Below are 17,159 nucleotides of genomic sequence, written 5' to 3'. Positions count from 1 at the left end.
CCTCCAACCTCTGCAGTGGTTGCACAGTCTTTTTCTGTAAGTTAAGCTCCTATCCACCTAGCCCTTCCCCTTAACAGCTGGAGAGAGTGGTCTCTGCCTGGTGAAGTGGGCTCATCCTGCATGGGCAGTGCACCTGCACTAGAGTTATCAACTTGCACTAGGGTTATCAAGAGCCTTCAGGCTGTACTGTTGACTGTCCCCACCCTTGGTTTCTATGACCACTTCTAGTCGTTTTGTTTCTCTGACCATCTCTTCTCCATCTCCTTCTTGGCTTCTCTTCCCACCCTAAAGTTCTATCCTCACGCCTCCACTCTTTCCCCTACACATTCCTTCTGGACTATCTCTGTCTTGTTTGAAAGCCTCTCATTGGCTCCCACTACCATTAGGACAAAGACTCACTTTTCTTCCTGTACCCTAGAAGACTGTACGATCTGGTTCCAGTTCTCTCACCAGCCTCCCGCCGTGTCACTTTTCCCAGGTTCTCTGTGCTGTAGCCAGACAAGTCTTCACATTGCTGGAACATACCATTTCCTAACCCCTGGAGTACTTGCACATATCGGGCTGCCCTTCCCAGCCCACTCCTTCAAAGTTCAGCTCACATGGTATTACTTTAGCTAAGCTTTCACTGCCTTGGCATCTGACACCACTCATCCACCCCATCACATGGTTCCTGGAACCTGGCACTTATCTGAACTGTAATAAAATAGTTGTGTTTAGTGTCTTTCTCCCCTGCGAGGACATCGGCTCCATGAATACCAAATCTGCATCTGTCTAGCTCACCATCAAACCCCCAGCATCTTGCACACTACCTTCCTTTACACTGAAACCTCTGAATTTACTGAATAAATGATGAAACCCAAAGGCTACCATGGTTTCCACTCCATTTCAAAGTAACTACATTTCCAGAAACTGCCCTTTTGGGCTTCAGGTCCATATCTCCAACCAACTATATGATCCCTCTATTTCTCTCCCTCTCCCATCCCATTACTGTATCGTTTTCCCATACAAATTTGCTCTTTTCCTTATATTCTCCATTTTAGTAAATAACATCACTATCTGCTCAGGTGCCCAAGCTAGAACTGCTGAATCCTTTCTTTCCTTTATTCTCCTTTTCTTCTTCACCCCTCCCTCCTCTTATCTCCCTTATTCCTACAATCTTACCTTTACTTTCCTAAATTATTAAAACAGCTTCTGACTTGCACTGAAATCCTAACCCCCTCCAATCCAATTCCTATCCTCCTGGCGAAACACTTTTTAATAAAACACAAACATGATCAAATCACACACACTCCTATTTCTTGAAAACCTTCTATGGCTCCCATTATCTCCTGGATAAACTCTACACTCAGCAGGGAATATAAGGCCCTACTTGTGTAGTTCTGCCATTGTCGACCCTGAACTCCGCGTTCCAGCCACACAGAAATACTGGCAATGCTCAAAGGCTCTATCTTGTGTTTCATCTCTGACAGGATGCTGCGTCTGCCCGAAACGTCCCTCCCTCCTCGTTCACCCGGCAGCTCGTGCTTTGGTGGAGCACTGGTAGGAGTCCCTCTGCTTGACCTGTGCCTCCAACCCGTCAAACCAAACGCTGCACTTGGGTCATCGGATGGGTCTTGCCCAGAGCTGTGCAGGTTCCCACCTGCGTGCCTACCCACCTCCAGCGGCGCCCATCGCGAAGAAGGGCGGACCGCGACCTCGTAAGTCTGTGACCTTCGCGCCCGCTGCTCCCCGGCTCGGCCCCGGCCCTCCGACCCCAGAGCTCCCCTAGCCCCGGGTGTGCAAGAAGGGCCGGGCGGAAGGCGACACTGCGGGCCACCTACCATTCTCTCCGGCGCTCCCCAGGTTCCCGCCGGCCCAGCCGTCTGCGCAGGAGCCCCGGCCGCCTCCCGCTCCAGTCCCCAGCCACTCCGTCCTCGTCCTCGGAGTCGGCTCCCGGGACACACGCCCTGGGAGGGGCGCAGGGGAGGTGGCGACAGGTCCTGCCGACGGAACTCCAACTCCCGGCGTGCACCAATTCGCCCGGGAGCCTACTGGACCCAGGCCCCGCCCCCTTCACTCCCCTCCCCCACCCGACGCGCACAGCGCTCTCGGGGACCGGCGGGACCCGCGCGCGCCTCTTTCTCCTCCTCCGACACCTAAGTGCGTGGGCCACGCGGGGGTCGACAGTCCTCAGGCCCGCCCTCCTCCTACAAATCCCATCGTGCACTGCGCAGCCCGTGGGCCATCAGTATTCGGGTACCCTTACTTTCCTACAAATCCCGACGAGCACCGCGCCTCCCCGGGGCCAACGGAACCCATGCCCCACCCTCTTAAAGGAGCCGCGACTCCGTTTTTGCCTCGACCGTGGAGAGCGCGTTCCGTTGAGGTGCCGAGCGGCCCGGGCCCTCCCATTGCCCGCCCCGGTCCCTGTCCTTGCCCCAGGACCGGCAGCGCCGCCTGCGAAGGGATGCGGGAAAGCCACAGTTCTGTCCGACCCTCGCCTCCTGGCGCCGGAGAGCCGGGCCCAGGACGCGCGTCCTCCGGAACGTCCTGGTGAGCGCTGCGTTGGGTTCGGGCGAGAGGCTTGGAACCTGTAGTCCTGCCGGAAGTTCGGGCCCTTGGGGCTCGCTCCCGGGGGCCTCCCTTTCCCCAGGTCTCCCCTGCTCTTCCTCTCAAGGGTCTGTCTCTCAGACCCAGGTCCTTCAGATCACGGAGCACCGCTCTCCGTGTCTCCGCCTGCGCGCCTGGCCCTGCAGTGTGCGAGGGTGATTGATTGTTCAGCCTCCTTCACAACCTATTGTAAAGACAGATGGACCTGGTGGTGGACCCGGGGATTATGTTCAAGAAGGTCTGATGGGGCAGTGATGGGGCGTGCAGTCTTTCTCGGTAAAGTTGGGGAAGCGACCCAAGTCAGTGGTTAAACGACTGGGTGGGTTTACAGACCCCCATCCGGGCTGCATAACTTAGGTGTGAACTTCTTGCTGTAGCCGGTCAAATAAACTGGCTCGCACAGAAGACCTAACGCCTTCTACGTGCTTTATCTGTTAATTATATTGATGCGCTGGCTGTTCTGGGCCAGCTCCCAGGAAAGACAGGGCATACCCACTGATGGCTGGATTTCAGCGGCCAGTTCACCTTCCCGCACGGGAACCCGGGGCGGGGGTGGGGGGAGCCAATGTGGATCCCTTACTCCTCCCGCAAAAGGATTCTTCTTTGCAGTTCCCTTCTTATTTATTCCCTCCCACCCCCCACGTCCGCTGTTCTGGCTGTAAAGAAAGAACAACCGCTGGTCGCAGACCTCCAGCCTTCTTCGTAGGCCTTGCGTCTCAGTCCTTTTTGAACCTCACCTGATAGCACCTGAATAAATGTAATTTTAAACACACTTTGTAACACTGTTAAGCTCTGACGTTCACATATTATTAGGTGGTATCATGATCTAGGTATAAGGTAGCTCAGCATTTTCAGAGTTTTACATTTTTATAGTTATTCACCGGATCAGAGTATTTTATGGGTTCATCAGTTTTTAAATAGTGTCTCTCAATGATTGGGCTAGTCAATGGAATATTTGTTGTTGTTGTTTTTTAATACAGTTTAACAACTAAATGTCTTAAAGACTTTTAACGTCCGTTAAAATTTTCTTTCTCCTTCCCTCCTCAACTCATTTTCCAGTTCTTTTACTAATTAGATAAGAATCAACCATAAAGTGTATTTATGAGTCCATTATCTTTTAAGAAATATACTTTACATCATTTCGTTTGTTAAAGTTTAAATTCTCCAGAAATATATTGAGGTGTAGATTATTTTTTGGAGAGTTTCCTCGCGTTTTAAGACCTAGAAGTGTTGGTATCATGAAGAAATTCTAATTTTGAACTACTTAACTACAAATCTTCGTATTTTCCCTTTTTCAGGAAAAGCTAAATAACTAGCACTGGACTTGTTAACCCTGTACCTGCCATACTCACACTGCTTGCTCCCAATTTCCTGTCTGTAGCCCAGGTACCAGGTCAGTACCTCCCACACTTGCAGCCTGGGTTTTCAGCTGGGTGGTCAGGGCTGGCACCATTGGTGGGCGGTAGGGAGAGCTGTGGGGAGTGGAGTTAGAGACCAGCTGGTGTGGCCTCTGCTGCACTTGTGTGGTGAACAGTCTAGACTCTCAGCCGTTTGATCTGGTAAATCTGAGGCAGTGTGTCTGGAAAGTCTTGAGAAAGACAGACAGTGGAGGGACCTGCGGTTGCACATGAGCAAGAGGCTGGGTAGCAGAGATGTGAAGTTTTCAAATATTAGCCAATTACATAAAATTGAAAAACAGGAGCTGCTTCTCCCTCAGTCTCCCTTCCCCTTTCGGACTCCCCATCCCTTTCCTTGAAAGGACTGCATGACCTTAGGGCTCTGGGCTCTGTGCCTTCTAACAGCAGGTATCTATGGAGATAGTCCCCTCACATACCCTGCAGTCACATTACCTAAAGTTAGAGGTGTGTAGGAGAACTCTTTAACTTTGATGACTTTGCTCTGGAAAAGCCCGATCTTAGACTATGTTATTTTGCTTTGCTTTGAATTTTTTATCCAATAAATGGTATGTGATATTTCTGAATTATTAAAAATTCTCAATAGAATAAGAGTAATTGATTTTTATGTAAAATGACAGTGAATTAAAAGTATTGGAAGTTTTGGGTTTGTTTCAAGTAGGCTTAATGGTGAACCCATTTGCCTTTTTATTCAAAATCATTTAAGACATTACAAATATTTTTCTTCATCAAATAATCTCGTCAATTTTAAAGTAAGTTTTGGGATTCCTGTTCTGCATTTATTAAAACAAACAGAACCCATTAGAAATATGGCAAAGTTGGGGATATATATTTTAATTAATGTTAGAATATGTATAAATAAAAATTTTGGAGGAGGGATTGTGCTTATTGATTCATTCTTTCTCTAAATGAAAAGTAACCCAGGGTTTGATTATACTTGAGGCACCTTGAAAACCTTTGGCTCTGTTTTAGAGCATTTCGTACGTAGTTTAAAATATAAAAAATGTCATGGGCATGGTTTACATTGCTTTGCAATGTAGGTGATCATTACACATAAGAAAGACCTAGTGGGAAACAATAAACATTTATATAGAATTTTTAAAGCTTTATTTTGAGATGATTATAGATTCACATACAGTTGTAAGGAATAATACAAAGAAGTCCTGTAGACCTTCACCCAGTTTTCCCCAATGATAGCTCCTTGCAAAACTATAAGCAGGAGATTACATTGATAAAATCGATCCACCTAGTTCAGATTGTACCAGTTTTACATACATTCCTTGGTGTGTGTCTAGATTTGCACATTTCTGTCACACATGTAGATTTGTGTGGCTACTACCACTATCAAGACACGGAACATTTCTGTCCCACAGGGTCCCTTCTGTTGCTTTGTTATAGCCACAGTTACCTCCTCCTCCTTCCTGATAATTATTATCTATCTTTGTCATTTTAAGAATGTTGTACAAGTGGACTCGAATCGTGTGTGTGATAAGCTCTCCTCACTCAGCCTTCAGACCTACCTAGGTTGTATGTATCAGTAGTTCAAAATATGGAAATTTGGAGAATTCCTTATAAAAACACAACGAACTTAAAGTGTCTTGTTGTTTAATTAAAAATAACAATAATAAAAAACACTGAACTAAAAATGTTTATTTACTTAAGAAAAAGCATGCTACAATTTAATAGTTCATTGGATTTGGTAGCTAAGTTTGAAGGGAAAATAAAATGAGTTTATGGAAAAAGAATGATTCATATTTTAAGGTTCTATAAATAATTTCAGCTTCATGTTGATGATAAAAGCTTATTTCAGTGGAAATAGTTTAACCACAACTAAAATTCTCAAAGATGTCTCATAAAAATGAATAACTCCCTTGGGTATTACGGATAGAGGGATAACTTTCATTTCAGGAACTTGTTTGAGAAAGGAACCAGAAGTGTACAGAGGGGGTATTGCACACAAACTATACAGGAGGTTATTTTTCTGAAGTTTAAAATTCGTAAAAGAATCACTTTTGGGGGAAGCATTAATGAAGCATCTGAAATTTCTGCCTTGGTTCTGAAATAGATATTAAAAATATATACTTCTGAAGTAATGATTGAATTCTTTCTCCTTTGGAGCAATAGAAGCTTAGCAATTAAATGAGTCATTAAAATAACAGATCAACTATTTTGCTAGGTATTACTATGACTAGTTAATTCTTTATTTACTTTTAAGGTGGAAACATTTACTTAAAGTTGTATTTAAACTGTAGCAAGAGCAAGTTCTCATTTATCCTACCTTGTTAGAAAGTGAACTATTCTAGGTAAGTGAATTTTCTATGTAATATTAGGAGCCAAAGTGTCTAAAAGTGTACTAAAATTGAACAGTTTCCTGAATTTTTAACCAGAATATAGTCTTTTCTTAGTGACTTTTGATTGTCATTCTGAATATCGGTGGCTCTTCTGCCCTCTAGTAGTGGTATTTTCAGGATCTGTTGAAGTGCATAAAACAGTTCACCTCTCATTAGGTTACTTGGGCTGCTAGTCTTTGCTGAGTTCTCGTGTTTCTTTTTACTAAACCCTGTTTTGTCTTCACTTTCTTTTGGCTATCATTTCTTGCTTTGGTTAGAATTCCATCTCTAGAAATACCACCTTTTTTAAAATTTTTGCTGCATCTAATCTGCTTTGCTTCGGAAACCAGATTAAACTGATTAGAATTGGGATTACCAGTTAAAGTATAGATATATATTTCAGTAAACATTCAAAGATAGGGGAAATATTGGGATATTTGGCAGTCGAGTAGAAATTCCTGACGTGGTAATCCATTGGATGCTGCTATTAAGAATGATTAGGTAGTACATATGAAAGTTTTGTTTCCTTTAGCTACAAATCCTGTGTAAATTAGATTTGTTGTGTTTTCTTTTTTGGCCTAAATACTTGTGCCCAGTGCATTCCTAATTGCCAGGTTCAGTGTACATTTTTTAGGATATAGCTTACCAGCCTCTCTTGAATTTGTTACTTCTTCCTTCTTTAGTCTATTTTACTACTTCTGAGGTCATTCCTTCTTAGCGACCTTGCTGACACAGCTGCTCCTGTTCTCTGATAAGGCTCTCCTCTTGGAGACACAGCCCTACCTATTGCTTATTATAATCTTATCACACTACAGCTGCAGCTCCCACTGCTGCCTTACACCGAAACCTTCATCTCATCATGTCCAGGGTCCTGTGTGTGCTTCACTTACCAGGATAAATTCATATATATTGCTTGAAGTCTTCCTAAAGAGAGACAGAGATGAACCCTGAATTTGGATGACTGACAATGTTCAAACATTTTTAAAGCCCTAAAGATCTAAACGTGGTTATATTTTGAGAGATTTTTTTTATCTTTGATATCTTGTTAGCATCTAACTGTAGACTGACTTTTGAAATTTATAAATTTAGCAAAATTCCAAATAATTTTTGAAAGCAAACAATGACAAGGCAAGCTAATAGTAGCTCAAAAGATTTCATTTCTGAAATGATACAGAGCATGTTTCCTCCAGATGGTTCATTGATTTGTGAATTCTCTGGCTTTTGATATATGGACCCTCTTAAATAGAGTTGTTTTTTTGCACATGATAAACTTAGTAGATATACGAAGCCAGGTTATTCTTAAAAAATGTTGCCTTTACATTCAGATGAAAGCTTCAATCTCAATTCTTTACCAGGAACTGTGCTTTAACATTAGTATTTAAGACCAACATTTGATTTTAACCTAAGTGCAATAAATAGTTCAGATGTTAATATTAATCTAGGAAAAATAACATTTTCTTCAGAACAGTGATAGTTTCCTGGATATAATTATTTAATACTTTAATTCTTATCTCAATAGTAATGAAACATCATTCAACTATATGTGACAATAAGCCTCTTTTTCAGCTGAAAATGTGTATCTAAAATGCAAGCTCAACTTAGAAATCTTTGGACTGCCTTGCCCTGTCCTCTAAAATTGGATCATGAAGGTATTGGAAAAAAATTATTTCTGGGTGTTGCTTCCATTACTTCATTTAATAGCAAATGCTGCAGAACATGAAGAGGTAGCAAAACACGCCATCAAGTTACACAGAGGCAAAGGGGCAGCTATCACACAGAAGAAGCAATGGGTCCTAGATGGTTGCAGAAAGCTGTCTGGGCTTCTTCGCCAAAAGACTGTGGTTCTTAACAAACTGAAAAATGCAATCAGAGCAGTGGAAAAAGACGTTGGCCTGTCGGATGAAGAGAAACTGTTTCAAGTGCACACATTTGAAATTTTCCAAAAGGAGCTGAATGAAAGTGAAAATTCAGTCTTCCAGGCTATCTATGGACTCCAGAGAGCCCTGCAGGGAGATTACAAGGACGTTGTGAACATGAAAGAGAGCAGCAGGCAGCGCCTGGAGGCTTTGAGAGAGGCTGCCATAAAGGTTAGTCCTCATTTACAGAGAAAAAGCAATTCACACTCAGCTAGAAAGTAGAGGGAAGAGAAAAATACAGTACTGATGCTTCAGCAGGTGTGGTCTGTCAGGGCATCTGTTCGTAATCAGGCACATAGAGAAAATAATGTGTAGGAGAATCTTTCCCTTTTGCATACTATTTTAGCATATTTTATCACTTCTAGAAGGAGTCATTCTTTAATACTTTTCTCTACTGTGAAATCCTTGGATGATTAAAATAGTTACTGAAGTTATTCCCATAAACCGATGTGGAAATAAATATATCTTTGTAATTGCAATCAGCATTTTGAGTTTCTGACAGTTTTTTTTTTCTGACAAGAATTTCTGTATGAAGCTTGATTTTTTTTATTTTTATTTTTTAATTTATTTATGATTTTCTTCAGCATCCATGTACTAAAAACAGTATTAAAATCAGTTTTAAATGGATATATGCATTTGAATTAAGGATTTTGATGAAGTACACTTTTAAAATGAAAAACATTGCTATAGCAGGTGTGATATTACATATATAATTTTTTTCAAACTATCTATTAGGTGCCAGGCATTTTAAATATATAAAATAACATTTCCTCTTCATAGCTTAAAAAATAGAGAAGATATTGACTTATTAAAACCTTTACCAAAGTATGATTATTTGGGATGCAAATACAGTTATGTGCCACATAATCACATTTCAGTGATGGACTGAATTTATGACAGTGGTCCCATAAGTTTTTAACAGACCTGAAAAATTCCTATTGCCTAGTGATATAGCTGTTGCAGCATCTGAGCACAGCGTATTACTCGTGTTTGTGGTCATGCTGGTGTCAATAAACCTACTGCACTGCCAGTCACGTGAAAGTATAGCACATACAATTACAGTAGTAGGCTTTGTCAGCTAGGTTTGTGTAAGCACAGTCTATGATGTTCACATGATGACAAAGTCACCTAACAACACATTGCTAGAATGTGTCTCCATCATTTAGTAGCTCATTACTGTATGGTCATGGGGTAAATGGCTGAGTCAGGGTTTTTGGCCAACTTGATTCAGTCATCTTGTCTATTTCGTGTGTTATTTGTGTTAGAAACAGACCATGATGCTGTCCTCTAAACAAGTGTTACTGCCTTACCAGAGCTTTTTGGACAGTTAAGACATTAAAACTCCTTGGATTTAAAGAGGGACACAGTAGTCCCCTTTTATCCACGGTTTTGCTTTCCACAGCCTTAGTTACTCTTGATCAACTGAGATCTGAAAATATTAAATGGAAAATTCCAGTAATAAACAATTCATAAGTTTTAAATTGCACCCTGTTCTGAATAGTGTGATGAAATATTGTGCCGACACACTCCATCTCACCTGGAACGTGAATCATCTCTTTGTCCATAGTGTCCATGATGTATATGTCACCTGCCCCTTAGTCACTCAGCCATCTCTGTTATCTGATCAACTGTCTCTGTATAGCAGTGCTTGTGTCCAAGTAACCCTATTTTACTTAATAATGGCCCCAAAGAACAGAGTAGTGGTGCTGGCAATTCAGATATGCCAAAGAGAAGCCATACAGTGCTGGTTTTAAGTGAAAAGATATGTGTGTATAGGAAAAAATATAGTATATATAAGATTTGATGCCATCCACAGGTTCAGGCTTCCATTGGAGGTCTTGGAATGTATCCCCCACAGATAAGTGGGGATTGCTGTACTTAAGGGTAGTTTTACTGTAAAATAGAGAACATGAGTTTGAGTGACACTGAACCAAATATGCATACTTTCTACAACTCAAATGAACAACATTTCAGCTTATATGCTTGCCTCATATCTCTGAGATAGTCCAGGTATTGATAGCCCCCAGCTGTGTGTTAGATGGGTTGCTATGACATTGAGTAGAGATCCATAAAATAGCCATCCTTGTCCCTGGGACTGTCCTGCTACTTTCTCTGTTCCAGCTATGCCCACTCCTTTAAATGTGAATACGTATTTCAATAGTAAGTTTATTGATTTAAGATAGTTTGAGTTTTAATACGATTGTATAAAATATATGTATTCCATTACCAACACCATCCATCAGTTTTTTAAGTAGTTATTACTGTTAGATTCTTCGGGAGCAATTTACCCTTTGTAATTTGGAATTTGTGTGTATCCTGCTTAGAAATTTATTGCTCAATATTCAAGCATCACAGCTGTTTTGAAAGGACAACTGTACCTCCATACCTAGTAGGCACAGTGCCTGGAACATAATCAGTATTCAGCAAGTGATTTTTGTCTAAATAAATGATCTTCAGAATTTATTTCGAGTAGTATATTACTTTTGTTGATGTACAGTCCTGTATTGCTTAATGATATGTACTGAGAAATGCATCATTAGGTGATTTGTTCCTTGTGTGAACATCATAGAGTGCACTTACACACACCTAGATGGTATAGCCTATTGATCCTAGGCTGCAAACCTGTACAGCACGTTACTGTACTGAATACCGTAGGCAGTTGTAAGTATTCATTTATTTAAACATAGAAAAGGTACATTAAAATGTGGTATAAAAGAAAAATGGTACACTTGTATAGGGCACTTACCATGAGTGGAGCTTGCAGGACTGGAAATTGTTGAGTGAGTCAGTGAGTTACTGGTGAGTAAATGTGAAAGCCTAGGACATTATAATACTGTAGACTTTATAAACATTGTTCCATAAGCCCTTCCCCACTTCCTTCCAACAGGGTCAGAAATAGAACACCGAAGCTATCAGTGTTGCTCCATGAACAGGATGCGGGTTGGATTAATTGGAGATATTGGAGAAGCCGGCTGTGTAATCCATAGATCACTATAATAGTGACTGTCAGGAGGGAGTGAAAGATGACCTGAGGATCAGTAGGAATAACAGCAAATCAAGATGGAGAGAGAAAGGAACATAAGGGATTTTCATGGCAATGTGGTTTTGGCTATTGCATGTTGGAGCAGTGGTCAGATTCAGGAACTTTGTGGTATTCATTAAAAAAAAAAAAGAGAGAGAGAGTATTTAGCATAATGAGGGTATAGAATTAAGGACTAAATATTTTGATTTTGGAAATTTGGTTTGATTCCATTAACCCTATGAGGCGCAAAGTGCTCTCTCTGGCATTGAATTGATGAAAGAAATAAAACATCTATGCTTTATATTATTACATCCCGAAAATATTTCTGAAGTACAGGGGCAAGCTGTCTCTGTACTACTACAGAAAACTTTTACTAAAGTGGCAGTCATTTAATACTTGTTAAGGTAGCTCTTATAGACCTGTGTCTTCATACAGGACCTTAGGTCCTCAACAAATAATTTACAGCGGTGAACTCTGAAGACCATCAGGCTGGATCTGGAAGGACTGTAGTATCACCTGCATATGTAGGACTGGGAGGACAGGCCCCTCTGTGCTGAAACAAATCAGTGGCAGACTGATAGGCATGCAATCTGTGCACTCAAAATTGAGGTGCTCTGAGTAAGAGGGAATCTTGCTAAGCCCCACAAATAGGGCTCCCATCGTAAACAAAACAAAACTACTGAACCACATATACTTCCATTTCTTAGAGGAAATTCAGCTCCATTATAATCTTATGGTATCATTATCGTATTGTTGATCAAAACATTATAAAGCATTTGGCTATATGTAAAAGTGGCTTTCTCTAAACACTTGCTAAGCTTAGTTATGTTTGAATAGTCTAGGACACTTGACCTTCCATAACTGACTGGAGCTAGAATTACACATTTATGACAGGAGTATTTGACAGTGCATGTGATCAGGACCTGTACCTGAATGGAAGTTATATCCTAGTTTATTTCTAAATAAACCCCGCTCTTTATTTCTTACAAATGAATAGGAAGAAACAGAATATGTGGAACTTCTGGCAGCAGAAAAACATCAAGTTGAAGCCCTTAAAAATATGCAACATCAAAACAAAAGTTTATCCATGCTTGATGAAATTCTTGAAGATGTAAGAAAGGCAGCAGATCGTTTAGAAGAGGAAATAGAAGAACATGCTTTTGATGACAATAAATCAGTAAGTAGCATTCCATACAATTTCCTCATCACCTACTGAGCTACTTACTGAAAGAATATGTTGTTGAAATTGTTTGCATGTGTATATTTTTGTGTAGATTGAAAAACAGACACTTCTGTGTTATAAAAATAATTTGGTTTAATCCTGCCAAAGTATACTAGTTATCTTTTATTTTCCCTTCATGTTCATCAGTCCCCCATGAGAGGCTCATCTTTGTTTCCCAGTTGTGTACCCAGATAGGTTAGGACTCCTGCTTCAAGAAAGCTTGCTGTGGACAGTCAGGTGTCAATATTGATCAACCAGAGAGCAATAAGCTCTTTATAGGAAATGATCTCCATATCTGAAGCAGGATTTCACATTGTTCACTTGTTATTATATGTTCAAGATTCTTTGGGGGAAAAAATGAGATTAATGCTGAAAATTATGAGTCTTAGAAAATGGACTCAGAGAAGAGTTGGTAATAAAAAACAAATTAGAACAAAATCAGAGAAGAAAGGAGGGAAAATAAAATTGAGTGAAAGGAACGGGATGTTTTTAAAACTAATTATGGGATGGAGGATAACTTATAAGTATTTTAGGACTATGGATTTTTGAAAGAGTAGGCCCTTGAAAGTAAAACAGTCATTTCCTTTACTCATGGCTTCCTGAACTTTTTTGTGTTTCAAAGGCATCGGGGTTTCCCCCACCAAGCATTTCTCCATATCTTTGTGGCACCAGTAGGATGCCCTACATTTCAATTCAGTTCTGAATCTATATACATGGGGTTAGTGCAGACCCTACAGATAAAGTCTTAGTCTAAGACTTTCCCCTCAATTTGAGACGCTAATCCCAAATCCCAGATTGTCACCTTGGAGAATCTCATGACCCCTGTCTTCTGCCTTCATAATTTACTGGAGCAGATCACAGAACTCAGGAAAGCAGTTTCCTTTCTAGATTACCAGTGTATTATTATAAAGGATACAGCTCAGGAAGAGGCAAATGGAATAGTTACATGGGGCAAAGTATGAGGAAAGAGAGTGGAGTTCCCATGCCCTCTCTGGGCCCACCACCCTCTCAGCCAAACACCTCCCCGTGTTTAGCAAGCTGGAAGATCTCTGAACCCCATACTTGAAGGATTTTTATGGAAGCTTCATTATGTAGATTTGCGATGAACTCAGCCTCCAGCCCCTTTCCATTCCTGGAGATCTGGGTAGGTGTGAAAGGTCAACTCTCTCATCATATGGTTGGTTCTCCTGATAACTAGTCCAGTCTCGTGACTATTCAAGTATTACCTTACTAATATAAACACAGGTGAAGTTGCTAGGGGCTTGTTATTAATAACAAGACACTCTTCTGTCGCTTTAGAGCTATTTCAGGAACCAAGGACAAAAGACAAATAAACAAAAGACGTTCGCGTTGCTTGTTATCACTTAGGAAATTACATGGGTTTTGGGAACAGTGAGCCAGGAAAGGGAATAAAGACCAAATATATATTTCTTATTACAAATCACATTGTCATACCCTGAAATAAGGTAAAGTCGGTATTTGGAAGTAATAGAAATCCTAAACACTTTCATCCTTAAATAACTTTTTTAATTGAAAAATTTTTTCTAATTCATGCTAATGAACATTTATTGATCTTTTGTCACATTTGACAGAATACTAAAATATTCCTGTCATTCCTCTATATAGAATTTACTCTCTAAAAGTTGAACTTGAGAACACTTAATTGGTTTTAATTACATAATATTGGTTATTATTACAGGTCAAAGGTGTCAATTTCGAGGCCGTCCTGAGGGTGGAGGAAGAAGAGGCCAATTCCAAACAAAATCTCACGAAACGGGAAGTGGAGGATGATTTAGGTCTTAGCATGCTGATTGACTCCCAGAACAACCAGTATATTTTGACCAAGCCCAGAGACTCAACAATCCCACGTGCAGATCACCACTTCATAAAGGTAATCTGTCCGCTTGCTCTCCTCTCAAAATCATGTGCGGGGCTTAACCCCACTAATGCCCCTCACTGTCTCCTGGTACACATATCTAGTAAAATTGAGCTTTATTTTCTGAACATTATAGTAGGGTATACAATTTTCTTGTAATAGATTCTACTAAAATTTCCTGTTTTTTTTGTTTGTTTGTTTGTTTGTTTTTGTGATTTGAAACATTGTCTCTTAATTTTTTTCTGTAAGAATAAGGCATTTTAATGTTTAAATGAAAATTAAGTTGCTTTTGAGAGTCTGGAAAACTTTTTGAAGTTAGGATTTACTACGATAGGATTAAAGCTTTAACTATCTAAAAACTATTTTCACTAAGATAGAACATTCTTTTGAGGCACAGAAGTTTTGGCTAAAGTATCACATAAGGCTTTATTTAGACATGGGTGCACTGTGAGAACCATCTCCTCCAGTGGTGACTGGTGTTCCTTGACTGAGTTAGATGCAGATCTAGGAACTCTAAGGAAGCCAGTCTAGTAAGAGGATATAGAATTATTTAAAGAGTTGAAGTTGATGGTGTTAAGGATTTGGATGAAAATGAGTAGTATAAATAACAAGGTTCAATTCAGCCTGCTCGGGATAGGCTGGCAGGTTCTAGGTAAATTGTCAGGTTTCTAACAAAGCTCTGACAATGGAATTTGCACAGGAAAAAAACCCAAACAAAGAACCTAGTCTTAGAAGTGGTGCCAACACAGACAGGCTGAGAGGAATATAAATGATCCCCAAGGACTACAGTGAGGGGCTGATCCCTATATCAATAAATGTGAATCAATAGATAAAGCTCAGCAGATGTTATTGCCTTCCTAGCTAGAATGTCAACTGGGAGGAGCTGAGTCTGCAAACTAAACACATTAGTGCCCTCCATGAACAGGTGGGTTCTCTACTGTGAAGTTAATCTTTTTTTTTTTTCCCCCCCTTTGTAATTATAATTTCTGGGGAAATATTTTGAGACTGTATGAAATCCTGCTCCTCATCAAACTTTCACCACTTTTAGCACCCTAGCACCCACTGATGATTCTTGCCCGAAACAATTATTACTGTGATGGTTATATTAATTTTGTGTGGTGGGAAAACCAATGGTAAAGATAAGTGAGTTATACTAGGACACCAGCTCTGAAAAATTTTCCAGACTAGAAGGCTAAATGGAGTCCTAGTGCTCAGAATTCTTAGAATACTACCATGGGGCTTAAGCAAAAATAAATTGCAAATTTTGCTGTAATTGTTAGACCATCGAGAGCTAACCTTATCTACTCCCAGGATACATTGAATATTTTCAGCTTCTCTGGGGTACAGAGTAGAAGTAAAAATTCCCTCCCTTCGTTTCATCACCTGCACTTTTATTTTCATTTAGTGAAATAAGGATACTATCCCATCCTGCTTTTTTCTGTCAACCCACCCTTTTCTTGCTAACTATTATGTTAAATATTTGTTTATTCTTACATTTAGGACATTGTTACCATAGGAATGTTGTCTTTACCTTGTGGCTGGCTATGCACAACAATAGGATTACCTACAATGTTTGGTTATATTATTTGTGGTGTACTTCTGGGACCTTCAGGACTAAATAGTATTAAGGTAAGAATAAAATTTAACTGTTTTAGTATCTGTTTAATAGAATACAAAGGAAACATTCATGACAACTAAAAAGCTTTAAACTTGAATTAATGAAGATAATTTTTTATAAACCATGTTAAAGAAGATGCTCTTTAGAGTTTCATAAGAAATCTCTAAACCATAAGAAAGTCATTTTGTTCATTAATGAATGAGTGATTTTACTAGAGAAAATAATCCTGTTCATATCTTTAAATTATGTTAGTTTTAAAGATTCCATTTCCAGTAATATGATGAAATACGTTATTCAGAGATTGAAAGCAACTAAAAATACTGGATTAAATATATTTAAAAAAAATTCTTAACACATTGAAAAACTGATAAAGTAGTGAGGAATTTTCAAGCCTAAATGTAGGGTATTGTGAGACCCACAGGAGACAGTGGCACTGAGGCTGCTTTTGCTGGAGGCCATTTGCTGAACAAATTTATGTGAGCTTTATCTTTTGTTGTAAGAAAGGGTCCCAGGCTTTTGTGGGCTTCAAAATTTATCACTTAAATACACACATTTGGACAAAATAAAAAGAGAATGCCAAGAACAGGTGTCATGAGCCCACACAGAAGGAACACTATAGGTTGGTGGAAAATAAACTATGGAATCCTCCAAACCTCAGTGACGCTTCCCAGTTGGGTAGAACAAAAGTAGACACAAATGGGAAAGTGTGGAATGTTCCACTTGTAGCCTCATCCCCTTATTGATGGTTAATACACCTTGTACCAGGTTGGAAGAACCTCTGTGATTTTCCCAGATTGGACAGCAGCAGAAGCGAGTATGAAGAAATCTTTACACCAAACTAATTTTAACAATAGAAGTAAGATTAGTCAGGTGAGGAGAAGTTGTACACAGCTTCTCCAGGCTAAAAGTCTGTAAACAGTGAGTGGTAGATAGATTGATTACCAATGTGAGAGGTGCCCTGGTGGACGGCTCAGCTTGGCAGGGTGGCCTTGGAAAGAATGGTTTTAATTTAATTTTTTGAATAGGTAATTTTCACATGATTGAAACAGTATGAAAAGTGAAAATTTCTTCCTTTTTGTATCCCATCCCTTTTCGGAATATTTGCAAAGAATAGCAAATACAAATATTTTCTCCTACCAGCTTATAAGCAAAGAATTAGGGCTAAATAACT

At 40.0% G+C, this 17,159-nt stretch overlaps 2 protein-coding genes across 14 annotated transcripts in view; one reads left to right on the top strand and one right to left on the bottom strand.

Moving 5' to 3' along the window:
* DCUN1D2 (defective in cullin neddylation 1 domain containing 2) overlaps positions 1 to 2,039 on the bottom strand; it is a 29,784-nt gene extending 27,745 nt beyond the window's left edge. For 3 of the 6 annotated variants that reach the window (XM_036228788.1, XM_016151946.2, XM_016151944.2), the window contains exon 1: positions 1,821 to 2,036. In XM_036228788.1, the coding sequence (XP_036084681.1) occupies positions 1,821 to 1,823 (3 nt within the window). In that variant the 5' untranslated portion in view covers positions 1,824 to 2,036. Of the gene's footprint in view, positions 1 to 1,820 lie in introns of all 6 variants that reach the window. The other 3 variants (XM_036228787.1, XM_036228790.1, XM_016151947.2) reach the window with 3 other exon arrangements.
* Positions 1,447 to 17,159, top strand: part of TMCO3 (transmembrane and coiled-coil domains 3) — a 38,323-nt gene continuing 22,610 nt past the window's right edge. Inside the window, exons 1-7 of one of the 8 annotated variants that reach the window (XM_036228781.1) lie at positions 2,236 to 2,532; positions 3,888 to 3,982; positions 6,220 to 6,307; positions 7,901 to 8,421; positions 12,270 to 12,449; positions 14,194 to 14,385; positions 15,871 to 15,999. In XM_036228781.1, coding sequence (XP_036084674.1) covers positions 7,978 to 8,421; positions 12,270 to 12,449; positions 14,194 to 14,385; positions 15,871 to 15,999 — 945 coding nt within the window. In that variant the 5' untranslated portion in view covers positions 2,236 to 2,532; positions 3,888 to 3,982; positions 6,220 to 6,307; positions 7,901 to 7,977. Of the gene's footprint in view, positions 1,698 to 2,235; positions 2,533 to 2,565; positions 2,828 to 3,887; positions 3,983 to 6,219; positions 6,308 to 7,877; positions 8,422 to 12,269; positions 12,450 to 14,193; positions 14,386 to 15,870; positions 16,000 to 17,159 lie in introns of those variants that run through there. The other 7 variants (XM_036228784.1, XM_036228780.1, XM_036228786.1 and 4 more) reach the window with 7 other exon arrangements.

Source organism: Rousettus aegyptiacus, unplaced genomic scaffold (assembly GCF_014176215.1).
Source record: "Rousettus aegyptiacus isolate mRouAeg1 unplaced genomic scaffold, mRouAeg1.p scaffold_m13_p_11, whole genome shotgun sequence".
Lineage (NCBI taxonomy): Eukaryota > Metazoa > Chordata > Mammalia > Chiroptera > Pteropodidae > Rousettus > Rousettus aegyptiacus.
This window is presented reverse-complemented; position numbering and strand designations above follow the sequence as displayed.